At 43.7% G+C, this 14,660-nt stretch overlaps 2 protein-coding genes across 2 annotated transcripts; both read left to right on the top strand.

Moving 5' to 3' along the window:
• The first annotated feature begins 3,168 nt into the window (after nt 1-3,168).
• Nucleotides 3,169-7,838, top strand: LOC4347674 (two-component response regulator-like PRR95). Its single transcript, NM_001403931.1, has 8 exons — nt 3,169-3,559; nt 4,283-4,444; nt 4,537-4,667; nt 4,793-4,945; nt 5,619-5,757; nt 5,887-6,208; nt 6,564-7,230; nt 7,331-7,838. Exons 1-8 carry the CDS (start codon nt 3,355-3,357, stop codon nt 7,421-7,423), a joined length of 1,872 nt encoding a protein of 623 aa, NP_001390860.1. The 5' UTR covers nt 3,169-3,354; the 3' UTR covers nt 7,424-7,838.
• A 3,511-nt stretch (nt 7,839-11,349) lies between these two features.
• Nucleotides 11,350-12,193, top strand: LOC4347673 (NDR1/HIN1-like protein 26). Its single transcript, XM_015756197.3, has one exon. It carries the CDS (start codon nt 11,445-11,447, stop codon nt 12,099-12,101), a length of 657 nt encoding a protein of 218 aa, XP_015611683.1. The 5' UTR covers nt 11,350-11,444; the 3' UTR covers nt 12,102-12,193.
• The last annotated feature ends 2,467 nt before the right edge of the window (nt 12,194-14,660 follow it).

Raw genomic sequence — 14,660 nt, 5'->3', positions numbered from 1 at the left:
GAAGATATTTCCCGGCGATTTGCACGGGCGGTCCGTGCGCCACCATCGCGGACCGCGGCCACTAGCGGATCGTGCGGCCGTCGTCGAGCGTGTCGCACGCGCGCGTGCTTGGCCATATGTTTGGTCCATCCATCCAGCGTTCCAGCGGTCCAGCCCCCATCCACAAGGAGAAAAACTAGCCATCCAATTAATCCACCATTTTGCCCTCCCAAGTTATAGCTACAGCACCCAACCGTCAACCAGTCATCGATCCACCGCCCGAATCGGCGACCCCAGCGACGAAAAGCAGAGGCGCACACAGTTTCAAAATATCTCTGCATCCAGTACTATCCTAGATGCATGACTTCTCTAGCAGCAACAACAAGAAGGTCATCAAATTCGTAGACAGGTTTATGCCGCGCCATGCCGCGCCACGTGAACTCGACCCCCCATCTGTCCATTTATAACTACTGTACTGTAGCTAGTGCCCCACGAATATTGCGATATTGTTGCTTGCAACTTTGTGGCAAGTCATTTCGCTTTGTTAATAAGCCGTAATACTGTCCTTTCAAAAAAAATAAGCCGTAATACTTATTAGAGATTCGAAAAACAATTTATAAATAATATATTAATTTGAAAAATCATTATAAAAAATAACCTGTAACAAAAAAAACTTAAAAATCAATTACAAAATTAAAACTTAAAATTTAAATTTTGGCCAACAACCTGTTCAGTTGATGTCATTTTGGACCATACCATTTTTAAGATAAAATTGACAAATATACGAATGCATTTAATTTGTTACAAATATCAGTAATACTTTTTTTGCAACAATGCATTTAGCCTATTTTTGATATTACTAGACATTAAAAAAAATTATGCCGATAACAACCAAAAAGAATAAAAGATGGCTGGTAGCAGCTAACTAGTTTGCTACTACCATGCATCCAACGGCGAGCGTTGTTAGTCCGTCAAGATATTTAGCGAGATGGCGTGCCATGTCATCCGGTCAGTTTGGTTCCCGTGAGATCGATCGATCGAGTCCTACCTTGGAGGCTCAGAAACATGGGGCGGCCGGCCACGCCCGGCCACGCCAAGTGGGTTGTTTCGGAAGCGAGCGAGACCCGCCGACCCCACCACCGACGACTACCACCACACAAAACAGCCGCGACGCGAGCCGGTCTATCTGTCTCCTCCTCTCGGCAACGAGGCAGCATCATTGCAACGAAACGGCCAATGGCCCGTGGATTATCCACGGCATGCGGTCGCCGCCACTTGTCTCTAGCTCCATCGGTTATCCTAAGAGCAGGTAAATAGCAGCTTATAAGCCAGCTGCAAATATATTTTAAGAAGATAAATAAGAAGAGTGAAGGGTAGTGGGCTGCAGATTTATAGCCAGCTGTAATATAGACTCCAAGACGCAGTGTGTATATGATAGGTGGGACCATGTATTAATAGGGCAGTATGTAAGTATTATATGAATGAGCTATTAGATTGGCTATAAATGAATTGGAGCTAGTAGCTGGCTATACTATTAAACTTGCTCTAATAAATCAAAATAAAAGCTAAAATTTTAATTTTCAAACTTGATTTTAAAATATTTTCAATGTAATTTTTTTAACGTTACCTTTTACGTCGTTATGAACAAATATATAAAACTTTTAATTATATATTATTTTTTTATAATAAATCAAAATAATTTATTAGAAAATATGGACAACCGATAAGACTCCTCGTCTCTTCGTCGGTTGGAGCCTGGAAATATCTAGCGGACAGAGCCAATGTTACGTACTACTACTATATGTAGTATTACTGTACTGTTTGTGGTAATTGTAGCTTAACAATGTGTAAGTGGAGTACAGCTGCGGCATTATTCGACGTGGATCGAATCGGACCTCGTGGCGCAGGATGTGTGTTGGCGGAATTTGGATATTCTTCGGGCGAGTGTATATTGTTCGGCTTGTTCGAAAAGTTGTTTTCACTAGTGCTACTAGTGTGCTACTCCTATATGGAGTAGTACTACTAGTGTACTACCTCTTTTTTGCGTGTGTGTGGGTGTGTGTGGGTGTTGATGGTGCATGGAGCCATGGAGGACACAGACACACGGATGGTTGATGTAGGCCAACACTTGGTCGAATCAACCTCGTCCATTCTTTTTTGCACCCCGTCTGCCCATCTCAACAAACAACCACTCTTTAGTTTGTATTCACAATTTTCCCTAAAAAAAATAAAAAGCATGCATTCACAATATTACTACTGAGTACCGACAACTTAATATGACAAGCTACGTAATTTTGCCAATTACCACAACACTATATTAGTACTATTAATATGTGGGTGATAAGGAATCATAAAATTTAGCGAATATTTTTTGCTTTGCAACTTGTATGATTAATTATAAGGAGGAAACCTAACGCTTCCAGAATCCTCCTGACAAATATCTTCACATCCGTCACGGGCTCGCTCACGGTGTCAAAGGTTGTCAAATGAGTCAATTAGATATTTCCAACCCACACTAAACCCATTCCATTCCACCGCCCTTAAACCATACTTAATCCACGCTAATTATCCTCCACCACGAGTCCCCACCCGCCCAGATATTATCGTGGACCGCACGAAACGCCAACCACTAGCCCACCCCCCAAAAAAAAAAAAAAACTCGCACCGCTACACCCGGGCCCACCCCGCCCATCCCCAGCCGCACGATTAAACAAAGCGGAGGCCCACGCGCCCATCCCCAGCCACACGATCTCCCCCACAATCCCCTAGCCTCGCCACCCGCCACGTGTCGTCCCGCGCGGCCGCAAGATTGGTCCCCTTTTCCTCCGGGCCTACCACGTGTCCCTCCCGCGAGAGAAAATATCGGCCTCGAGAGCCCTCGGCTCCTCGTCGCGATCTCGCGGGGGAAACGGAAATATCCCAACCACTGACGCCGCGCACGCCACGTCAACGTGGGGCCCAGCCCGCGCGCGTGACGTGGCGGCCCCGCCCACCGGTCGAGTGTAGTACAGATATTTCGTGCGCGGAGCTCGCTCACGTGCTCCCACCCCCACCCGCCACCGCCTCGCCTCGCTCGCCCACTGGCGGGTGGGTCCCTCTGGTTGACTGGCCCACGTGTCGGTGACGGGGAGTTGCCTGTGTGGTGGTGTGGGGGTATATACACACGCCTCCTCCCCCCGCTTCGGCTTTGTCGTGTCGCCCACACTGGCATTTGGTTTTCGCGAACCCACGAACCAATCCATTTTCCTAGTGGCGAGCTCGAGGAGAGAGAGAGAGGAGGAGGAGAGGTGGTTGCGCCTTGCGCGGTGAAAGGGTAGTTACCGCCGCGGGCGACTCCGGCGAGGAGGGGCGAGGGGCGGAGCTAGCGGCGGGGGAATGGGGGGTGGAGTGGAGGAGAGGAAGGTGGTGGACTTGGAGGACGGGGACGGGGAGGAAGGGGAGGATGCGGCGGCGGTGGCGGCGGGGTCGAGCAGGGAGACGCGGATGCTGCCGAGGATGCCGGTGCGGGTGCTGCTCGCTGAGGGCGACGACTCCACGCGCCACATCATCTGCGCGCTGCTCCGCAAGTGCGGGTATCGAGGTGAGCGTCTGTGCCGCACAGTTTGTTTTTGATCCGGTTAAATTGGTTGACTGCTTTTGTTCATTGTTTTTTGCTCGAATTGTTGTCACGAGTGGCTAATCTCACTAGTGAAGTTGCAAAGTTGCGGATGTTTCTGCGCTGTAAAACTGTTACTACGTGGCAGCTGATTTTACTGGATTAGACCTCAAGTGGGGAGATTTGGGATGTGACGATTTGTGATCTGTTTTTTTTTTCAGAAGATATGTTAATCAATATGCTGATTTTGGTCTGTAGTTGTAATTCCTTGCTATCTGTCTCTTTTTCTTTATTTTGCCAGAGCTGCTTCAGTAGACGAAATTTGGTGTAGTGCAGCCTATTCGTCAGGAATACCTAAGTTGAGGCATTACCGAATATCATTTTTTTTTCGAAAAAAATATAGCTGTATTTTAACGATCCATTTCGTATCTTGTGTTAAATTGAAATAACTACACATGTATATTTGTTTTTTTCCTGAAGCAAAATGTTTACCTGTATATTTGATCCTTTTTTGGGACAGAGTTAGAGCTGAAAAATGCAGTTTCCTCTTTTAAAACAAAAAAAAAGCAAATTTATTTTAAAGTACAGTTATTTAGGCACGTTCCTTCTTTTTTGATCTCTTGGTTTGTTCGCGTATTCTCTGGGATCTTGGTTAAATTATACTATTGTGTTTTTCGTCGATCTTATGCAACATATTTGGTCTTGCAGTTGCCGCAGCCTCTGATGGTGTGAAAGCGTGGGACATACTAAAGGAAAAATCTTTCAATATAGACCTTGTTTTAACTGAAGTTGAACTTCCCTTGATGTCTGGGTTCCTGCTGCTCTCCACGATCATGGAACATGACGCATGCAAGAATATCCCCGTCATAAGTATGTATCCAACTTGACTCTATGCCATGCCTTTCTCATATCTTTCTAATCCCATTACTCCATCTGATGCTTCATTTTTCTATTGGTCTCAGTGATGTCTTCAAATGATTCCGTTAGCATGGTTTTCAAATGCATGCTAAAGGGTGCTGCAGATTTCCTTGTTAAGCCAATACGGAAGAATGAATTAAGGAACTTATGGCAGCATGTTTGGAGAAAACAACTGGTAAGATCACATATTTGCAACGTTTTAGCATGACTACATTTGCTTTCTCGTTTTTATATATTAAAATTTGGATTCTGCATTTTTCACAAAACTAATCAACAAACTTCAATTACTCTGTTTTACAGTCCAGCGGTGTTCTTGATGTGCAGCATACTCAACAAGAAGATAATCTTACAGAAAGGCATGAGCAGAAGACCGGAGTGACGAAAGCTGAACATGTGACTGAAAATGTTGTCCACAAGAACATGGAATGCAGTGAACAAGAAAGTGATGCTCAAGTAAGTTTTAGAATCAGTTAACATGACGTTGTCTACCTGTTCTTTCTTCTTCCTGCTCATGTGTGCCCAAAGATAGTCTTGCGTACAAAATTTCAATCATTAGCCACGTATGGGATTTGTGCTGTATCATTTTGCATTGCCCAGCTATGACCGAACTGTAACACTTCCATCACCTGATGTTTTGGCCAAAAGCAGTTTCATTACCCACACGATAAAAATGGTATTACTTCATGCAAAAGATGTATTTAGCCCTTCAGATCTGCATCAATGTTGGTGAACTAATTTATCAATTTTTCAAGTCAGGTGGGTAATGGAACTGTGTTTTGAGTGAGAATAGTATTTTCTTGTCAGCGAAATGTCACAGTTCGGTCCTCTTGGGTATTGCAAAATGGAGTACATATGACAACAGTAAGGTAAGTTTTTTTGGCTGCTTGCAGGATCAGAATACGGTCCACACGAACAGTTTGATAAAGCCTATTACGGAATACTTGTTTGTTTCAAGTACTGGATATTTGATGTTACACACTTGAACTGAATCTGTAGCATGTTATTGTCTTCAAGACATCATACTGCATAGTCTTTATATCCTTAGCAGTAGGGACTGTCGTTATTATGCTGAGTTCAGATCTGTTCGCTGTTGTTCGTGGACTGAATTTTGGATCCCCTCTTGCAGAGTTCATGTACAAGGTCAGAACTGGAGGCTGACAGTAGGCAAACCAACAATTTACTGGAATATAAGCAGCCAATGGGAAGGCATTTCTCCAAGCCTGACCACAAGAACACCGAGAAAAATGGAGGGACTAAAATTCATGGTAATAAAACATCCTTCATTCTTTTCTCTGTTATTTCCATATCATTCTTCTACACTGAAAGTGGTCATATCATCAATTATCTTTTGAATGCATTTTTTTTCCTGATATTACCTCCTCCTCGTTTTGCAGCATCTAATGATGGCAACTTGATTCCACGGAGGGAAGAGGATGCATCACTGAGGAGGATGACATGTTCAAATGATATTAATTGTGAGAAAGCTTCCAGGGATATGGAGCTGGTTCATATTATTGACAATCAGCAGAAGAATAACACACATATGGAGATGGATGTTGCGAGAGCAAATTCCCGTGGAAATGATGACAAGTGCTTTTCCATTCCAGCACACCAGTTAGAACTTTCTCTCAGAAGATCTGACTACAGTAGATTAGAGAGCCAGGAGAAAAATGAACGAAGAACACTGAACCACTCAACTTCATCTCCATTTTCCTTGTAAGTGTTTCTTACTGTAACGTTTATTCTGTCATTCCTAATTTGTGCATGGTTGTTATGTTCGCGTTGATGTATTTTTCCTACTGGTATAACAGAAAAAAAATATCGTCTTTGATATTTCATCATTTATTTACCTACCATCATGCGTAGACATATTTTACTTTGATTTGCTACAGTATGGTCTTGCAAGCATAGAATAAAACATGAAATAATATGGAAGTAGCAGAAATTTTTGTATGATCTCTCTTTTTGTGCATTTAGATAATCTAACTTACTGGTTAACTTGCTCCTTTACACAGTTTTACCAAGAGCCAACATATGAGATCTCACACTTCCGATCATTTCTTGTTCATAGGTACAACTGCAGGACAGCATCATCTACCATTAATGCTGGTGATGCTCAGGCATGCAGCACCTCGGCAACACATATAGATCTTGAAAACAAAAATGGAGATTCCAAAACTCCCTCTCAAGACAAGAGGGAAACAAACCAACCTCCCATTAGAGTTGTACCATTTCCTGTTCCTGTTGGAGGACTAACATTTGATGGGCAGCCATTCTGGAACGGTGCACCTGTGGCATCCCTTTTCTATCCACAATCAGCTCCTCCCATTTGGAATAGCAAAACATCTACCTGGCAAGACGCAACCACACAAGCAATTTCTCTGCAGCAGAATGGTCCAAAAGATACGGATACTAAGCAGGTTGAAAATGTAGAGGAACAAACTGCTCGGAGTCATCTAAGTGCTAATCGGAAACATCTCCGCATTGAAATTCCTACAGATGAGCCGCGGCATGTTTCTCCAACCACCGGTGAAAGTGGGAGCAGCACTGTGCTGGACAGCGCCAGAAAAACGCTCAGTGGCAGTGTCTGTGACAGCTCTTCCAACCACATGATTGCCCCTACTGAATCATCAAATGTTGTTCCTGAAAATCCTGATGGTTTACGCCACCTGAGCCAACGAGAGGCTGCACTGAACAAGTTCCGGCTTAAGAGGAAAGACAGGTGCTTTGAGAAGAAGGTAGGTCACAAGCAACTAATCTTGCCATTTTATTCCAATCCAATTTGTTGTATTGCTGAATAGTAGAAACTGTGGTTTACATTTTTACATTGCTGTGCAGGTGCGATACCAGAGCAGGAAGCTACTAGCCGAGCAGCGACCGCGGGTTAAGGGTCAGTTTGTTCGGCAAGATCATGGTGTCCAAGGGAGCTAGGGCTGTCCAAACTTCAGGAGATTGCTGTGCCACGGTTATCCTGGTGGTCAGTGTCAGATTTTGTTTGAAGAGTGAAAGTATGATTGCCCTGACCTACAGTCAGCAGTGTATGGTGGTGTTGCATATATATACAGGCTAACTTCGTGTGCTAGGTTAGGCCATGGACCTCGTACATTGTAGAGTTTGTCAGTAGGGATCATATTTTGCTTCAGATCTAGATAAGCTGCGTTTATCATGTAGCACACGTATTTATGTTTTCTAAATTGTATCTAGCCAACAGTTAACGTGTAAGCTGGACGTGTGTGGATGTAAGGTGTCAAGGATATCCAAAGACAAAGTTCTTTTGTACAGTTTCTTACACTGAACATCGTTGGTGTAGTTTCATACTTTCAGTAAAGCTTGTGATGCTTCCGAAGATGTGTTCTTTTGTGAAATGTGTACGTTTTAACAGGATGAAAATTGGTATTGCTCCTCATTTTGGCTCGGTTAATGCACGTCGTACCAAATCGTTATGGACGCCTGCTGGTCGAGAAGTTGTAAATTTAGTACTACATATTTTAAAGTTGAATTTACAAGTATTCCGGCTAGCTACTGGTAAAAAGTTCAAAATTTTCCTATGATATTTGGTAATTGGCCAGTTCCAAATTTTACCGTGGGCAGTTAAATTTCACTGGAAGTCTGGAACACCCGGCAGAAAGGATGACGTTGAGTGTTGAATTTCCTTCCCTTTGGGATGGCAACAATAGGCCCAATAATTTGACTAGTCCAAATCTTTTGTGGGCCAAGCTTGCTTCATTTCCCGTGGACTACAGCCCATTGGCATTAACGCCACTACTTCAGTAGCATTGTCGAAATGTACAGGTGATTCCAAATCATCTATTAAAATATTTTTTTTCAAACTTCTACAAATGCTGCCGGCTTCCTTTTTTTTAATCTTTTTATGACTAGCAATAGTGCCCGTGCGTTGCAACGGAAAAACATCGTTTGATAGTGTGACACCTTGAAAACCTCAAATCTGTAAAAATCAAGTCTAATTTGGTATATTAACAAATAAGTAGAACCGAGTCTAATTTGATCAATTAGCATAGGATTTAGGATTTAGTTTTAGATTTATTTTTCGAGCCTACCTAGGAGTTTATCCGACAGACTTTAATTTGAAAAATGTGAGCCACATTGTTTGATCAAATTTGCTTTCGGCATAGGTCTTCCCAAGCTAGCCCAAACTTGGGCTTGCCCATCTTCGGCGAGTTGAGTCATCAATTCGACGGCCCGCAAGCTGAGCAGCTGAGCGTGGCCCACATATGCGGGGACGGTCCGATGCACTTCCGCGGCCCATTAGGCGCAGCGTAATCAACGGCGGCGACGGCCTGACGCTAGGCGAATCTGAGCCGTCCGATCTAATGGACGGCTCCAATCGTCCCTGCCTCGGATGAAGCACCGACCGGGAGAGAGGGGCAAAACCCTAGCTCCCAAATCGCTCTCTCCTGATCCCATTTCTCTTCGACGACGAGCCAGCGGAACGACGGCGGTCCGGCAAGCTGGTGCGTGCGTACGGCGACGACCGCCGAGCGGCTCTTGCTTCGCCGGCTGGGGGCGCACCCGAGGGCGACGCAAAGCCGTGCCACGACGTCCGCGGTCTGGCTAGGTAGGCGTGCAAACGGCGACGAGCACCGAGCGGCCTGGACCTCGTCGGCGGTAGGGGCAACGCCAAGCCGACGCTTCCCGTCTTCGGCAAAGGATGGTGGCGGGGTGCTCCAGGACAGCGCGCAGGGAACCCGACACGACTGCGAGGAGGTGAAGGTGCGGCGGTGCCGCTTCCTGGAAAGCTCCGGTGTGCTCATGGGTTTCAAGTCCGATAAGTAACCCGAACCTTTAGCTTAATTGATTTGGATTTTGACTCTTATGGTTCTTACCCGAAATTAGGGTTCTTCGAATTTGGAGAATTTTGTCGGGAAATTTAAATCTATTTTATTCCTTCTTTTCGAGTTAGGGGAGTTTCAATATCGTTTATCCTCTTTTAATTTTGGGAACATCAATCTAGTTTATCCCTTTCTTTAATTTCTTTCTTTTTTTCCCCTCGGAAAGATTGAGATTAAGATAAGATACGATTTTTACGCATGACGGAAGTAAATTGAATCAAACTTTTTTTTAATGTTTTTTTCGCCCTTCTTTTTTGTTATTACGGACAACGGAAACGTTTTTAATTTTTTAAGTAGTAGAGATAGAGAAGATAGAGATATATAGTATCGTGTCAAATATAATAGGATTCGATTTTTTTTACCGCGTCACATATAATTCCTTTTTTTTAGAATCGGACAGATTTGTTTTTTTTTTGCTCTTTTCTTACCGCGCCAACGAAATCTGATTCGTTTTTTTTGGCCGATCTTTTTTTTCACCTGATTTTTTTTTCGCCTGTTTTTTTGCGCCCGTTTTTTAGAATCGGATAGATTCCTTTTTTAATTTCTTTTCTCCCTTTTTTTTTACCGTGGAATCGGATTCGTTTTTCTTTTCCTTTATTGCGCCCTTTTTTTATATGACAGATTTGATTTTTCTTTTCTTTTTTCATCCGGTTTATTTTCGTCCGTTTTGTTTTGGATCGGACAGATTTTTTTCGTCCGGTTTTTTCACTCTATTTTTTTGACGGACGATGGAAGCACCTCTTATTTTTTAAGTAGTAGAGATGTGGTAAACTGTCGTCTCGCCTAGGCGGGGGGCACACGACATGAGAGTTTGCTTTTTAAGGCTGTGTTCTTACCCTAGGTTTTCCAACTCATCTCTCTCGTTTTCCGCCTAATGGACTGTTCTGCTTCGTTCAGGAACCCTCACTCCCTGGCACGGAAAACAGAGCAGCGATTAGCGGGTGATTAATTAAATATTTGCTTTTTTTTTCCAAAAATGGATTAATATGATTTTTTAAACAACTTTCGTATATATTTTTTTTTTGCAAAAAACGTACGGTTTAGAAGTTTGAAAAGCGTGTGCGCGAAAAACGAGGGAGAGAAGTTGGGAACGGAGGTAACTAACGCAGGGTGTGTTAGAGCAAGTTCAATAGTACAGCTAACTACTAACTCCAATTCATCTATAGTCAATCTAATAGCTCATTCATACAATAGTTACATACTACACTATTAATACCTGGTCCTACATGTCATACACACACTGCGTCTTGGAGTCCGTGCTACAGCTGGCTACAAATCTATAGCCCGCTGCACTTCTCTCTCCTTATTTAACTCCTTAAAATATATTTGCAGCTGGCTTATAGCCTGCTATTGTACCTGCTCTTAAGAACCAAAATTTTTTTGCCAAAAATATCACATCAAATATTTGGACACATGCATGGAGCATTAAATGTGGACGAAAAAAACCAATTGCACAGTTTGCATGTAAATTGCGAGACGAATCTTTTGAGCTTAATTGCGCCATGATTTGATAATGTGATGGTACAGTAAACATTTGCTAATGACGTATTAATTATGCTTAATAAATTCATCTCGCAGTTTACAGGTAGAATTTATAATTTGTTTTATTATTAGTCTACGTTTAATATTTCAAATGTGTGAAAAAAATAGACCAGTAATTGCATCCAGTGGTATTCCAGTGAAGCCTCCATTACTTCAGCAGATCCCATCATCCATCGTCTGTTCTTCCCAAAGTACTCACCACGTTTCGTCACACATGCTTACGTTTCAATGCATGCAAACGTCCCTGCCAGCTTCTCTTTCCCAGGTTTCCAGCTCAGTACTCCGCCCGCAACGCCGCAGCCAGCGTCACAGCAGCCGCAGCGCCTATTGGCTTCTTCTTTCTACCGCCGCGCGCGCGAGCCACCACCCCGTTTTGTCCGAGCTCGCGCGCGCGGCCGCTTTTCCAAACTGCTCCCGAATTCGCGATCCATCCATCCACATGGCTTCCTCCTCCGCGGCGCCGCCTCGCGTGCGTGACGTGACGACGCGGAATAATACGCGAGGTGGAAAGGAGGAGGACGCCGAGACGAGGTCGGGACATAGCTGGCATCGTCGTGTCGATGGACGTCTCCAGGAAGGCGCGGTTCTGCGAGGCCCACCACCGGGCTCGCCGCTTCCGCCACCTCGCCACGGCGGCCCTCGCCGTGGCCGCGCTCGCCGCCGCCGCCGCCGCCGCGCTCGTGCTGTACCTCGTCTACCGCCCCGTGATGCCGCAGGCGTCCGTGCCGCGCGCCGCCGTGTACCGCCTCGCCCTCGCCAACGCCTCCTCCTCCGCGCACGCGCTCGCCGCGAGCGTGCAGTTCACGCTGGTGCTCCACAACCCCAGCGACAGGGCGTCGCTGCTCTACGACGGCCTCGTCGCCTACGCGTCGTACCGCGGGGAGCCGGTCATGCCGCCGGCGCCGCTCCCGCCCGTGGCGCAGGACCGCGGCGCGGACGTGGCGATGTCGCCGCTGCTCGGCGGTGCGGCCGTGCCGGTGTCGCCCGACGCGGCGCGCGCGCTGGCGGCGGACTGCGCGGCGCGGCGGGTGCAGCTCCGGCTCGTCGTCATGGGCAGGGTCAAGTACAGGAGCGGGCCGTTCAGGAGCGGGTGGCGCGACCTGTACGTGCGGTGCAACGTCGTCGTCGGGCTGAGCACGGAGGCCGCGGTGGCCGGCGGCGGCGGCGGCGGCGACGTGCCGCTTCTCGAGTACCCCCGGTGCGCCGTGGATGCTTGAGGCTGCTTCGATCGTCTGCTCTGAATTCTGATCGATTTTGTGGTGGAAAATATGGGATTTCACAAAGAATAAATGTTATATTTTACAAACAACTCAGTACTCACAACTCCAATAGTGCTGAGGCCGAGTTTAGTTCCAAACTTTTTTTTTCAAACTTCCAACTTTTCCATCACATCAAAATTTTCCTACACATATAAACTTCTAACTTTTGCGTCACGTCGTTCCAATTTCAACCAAAATTTTAATTTTAACGTGAACTAAACACACCCTGACACACCCTGAAGTAGCTAGTACAACTCCAAATTACTAGTACCTCGGATTTCATCTAGCAGTTTGTGAATTCCATTCTTCCGAAATCCAGATGAACGCTGTTTTTTAAAAAATTCTTGTGATGGACCTGCCCAGCCATGTTCAAATCTTATACTTGCCATAAATACTTGCATTTACAGAAACATCAATAACTACTTTGAAAGTACTTATAAAGGTAAGGTATGCGCTCATTAATTTAGGGACTGGCTAGTGAGTTGTCGACAGAGGTTCAAAACTTTCAAATTTTTTAACCACAGGGTCTGTCATCAACCGTTACAGGAAAACGGTTCCACACTAGTACAAGCTAGTACGCATGCTTCTAGTATGCATGCTCATGAAAAAAAAATGTAGTTCCTAATTTTACATAATGTAACTACTCTGTAACTAGGGTGTAACTGCTATGTAACTACTCTGTAACTAGAGGGTAAGTGTTATGTAAGTATATTAAAGCACGATGACAATACATATAGGACGTTCGATAAAAACTAGGTACCAAAACATTCAAAAAAAATTTTAGCATTTGTATCCAACACCAGCATCATTGCTAGCAAGCCCACAAAGAAAATAGAAATATAATAAGATTATCCAAAAAATAGGGATCTGCTATGTGGTTACACATATGTGAGTATCATGTAACTCTGCTTTCAACATCAATAGTTCAGCTGGCTCAGTGGTAGGGATGCTACTCTAGTTAATTGGAGGGGAAATGATCGACTCCCAGTATAGCGTACTGCTTTTTGCTATTTTCTTTCATCTCGCACGCACGAATCTCGGAGTAAATCCGACGACTGAAAAATTGACAGTTTTCCTTAAAACTGTCGCAAGTTTTTTAGCAATTCCGTTAATTTATATGACTATATGAGCGTCCGCATATGCACTATGTTTTGAAAAAAATCCAAATGAGGCATAGCTTAGCACTGAATTCATGAACTTTTTTTTGCCTCATAAACTATTAATGATGCTTCACTTTACCACTTAATAGTATTTCTCTTCTTTATTTCTCTTTTATACAAGCTGTATTTTAAGCTAAACTTCTTAAGGCAGAGATGGCACTATTATTAAAGTTCTAAAATATTTTCATAACTACTTTCTTTAAACTTAAAACCTCGATGTTTAAATATGTTCTAGTGTTTCCAACCTATGTAAACAATGATAAAAAAAATTCAAAAAATATTGAGAGATAAGTTATAATGCATCTGTCGATCCTTTTAGATTTAGTATAAAATACGACATATATAGAGAGGGAAAAAATAGAAATACAGATAGGGGGTCAGTTGAACCGTTTTAAATAGTTTGGGGTGTAAAATAACCCAAAAAATTGCTTAGGAGTGAAGTACTCCAATGAAATAATTCGGGAGAGTAAAATTGAACTTTCTATTTAAAAAAACTTAGTAACATAATTTTTCCGATGTAACCCGTGCTTTTTTGGTCCTAATATTTTTTTCGCAAAATAAATTAATACAGTAGGTTTCTAAGTAGATTTCTGACATGAGAGAGATAACCTTGTGAAAGAAAATCTCTATCTATAATTCTTCCAAAGTCCTGTACCATTTCTTTTGTGGATCTAAAAAAACCATTCCTTTTGTGGTGCATCCAAACAAACACGGTTGAATATTTCTCAAGTTTTAGAATACTCAAGGATTTAAGGAGAATAGTTCCCATGAGGCCATGATACCGATGTAACGTCCCGGAATAATTGATTGATGAAAAAAAAAAGAGATAAGAGAAAAAGGTAGTGGGCTGGTTTCTTTGCTTGTGGGCCTAGCAAAGCAGGCTAGCTAGCGTAGTGGTCGGCATTGGGCCTTGCTTGGTCCATGGCGAGCAAGCAGCGGTGGTGCTTAGAGCTTACGTTACGGCAGCAAAGGCAGCAGCCAACAGCTGCTGGCATGCTGTAGCTAGCTTTTAGGCTGAGTTCTTTTCCGTAACTTTAAACGATAACTTTTTTTTATTTTTGATAACACTTTGTCAAAATGCTAAGTGATATATTTTGTGAAAAGATTTCTATATAGAACCTTTTTCTAAAGATTAATAAATAAATCAGTTTATCAAATTTATAATAGATAATATTCAATTAATCATGTACTGTTTGAACGGAGCCTTAGTACCATATCCGTGGTTTGGCTGGAGATATAGTAGTTTAAATAGGATGATAGCCCTGATGACTATAACATTAGGTCTGAACTTTCTGCGTTGTGAGAACGAAAACGCAAGGTGTTGCAAATTTATCACTATGTACCCCTGAAAATTCAT

Source organism: Oryza sativa, chromosome 9 (assembly GCF_034140825.1).
Source record: "Oryza sativa Japonica Group chromosome 9, ASM3414082v1".
NCBI classification, from domain to species: domain Eukaryota; kingdom Viridiplantae; phylum Streptophyta; class Magnoliopsida; order Poales; family Poaceae; genus Oryza; species Oryza sativa.
Note: the sequence above shows the minus strand (reverse complement) of the source record. Positions and strands in the feature narration are given on the sequence as shown.

What these genes read in the sequence shown, in the direction of transcription:
- LOC4347674 (NM_001403931.1), top strand. Translation starts at nt 3,355, where the DNA reads ATGGGGGGTGGAGTGGAGGAGAGGAAGGTGGTGGACTTGGAGGACGGG. An exon ending in CAAGAATATCCCCGTCATAA is followed by an intron (nt 4,445 to 4,536) that starts GTATGTATCCAA and finishes TATTGGTCTCAG; the next exon opens with TGATGTCTTCAAATGATTCC. An exon ending in ATGTTTGGAGAAAACAACTG is followed by an intron (nt 4,668 to 4,792) that starts GTAAGATCACAT and finishes TCTGTTTTACAG; the next exon opens with TCCAGCGGTGTTCTTGATGT.
- LOC4347673 (XM_015756197.3), top strand. Translation starts at nt 11,445, where the DNA reads ATGGACGTCTCCAGGAAGGCGCGGTTCTGCGAGGCCCACCACCGGGCT.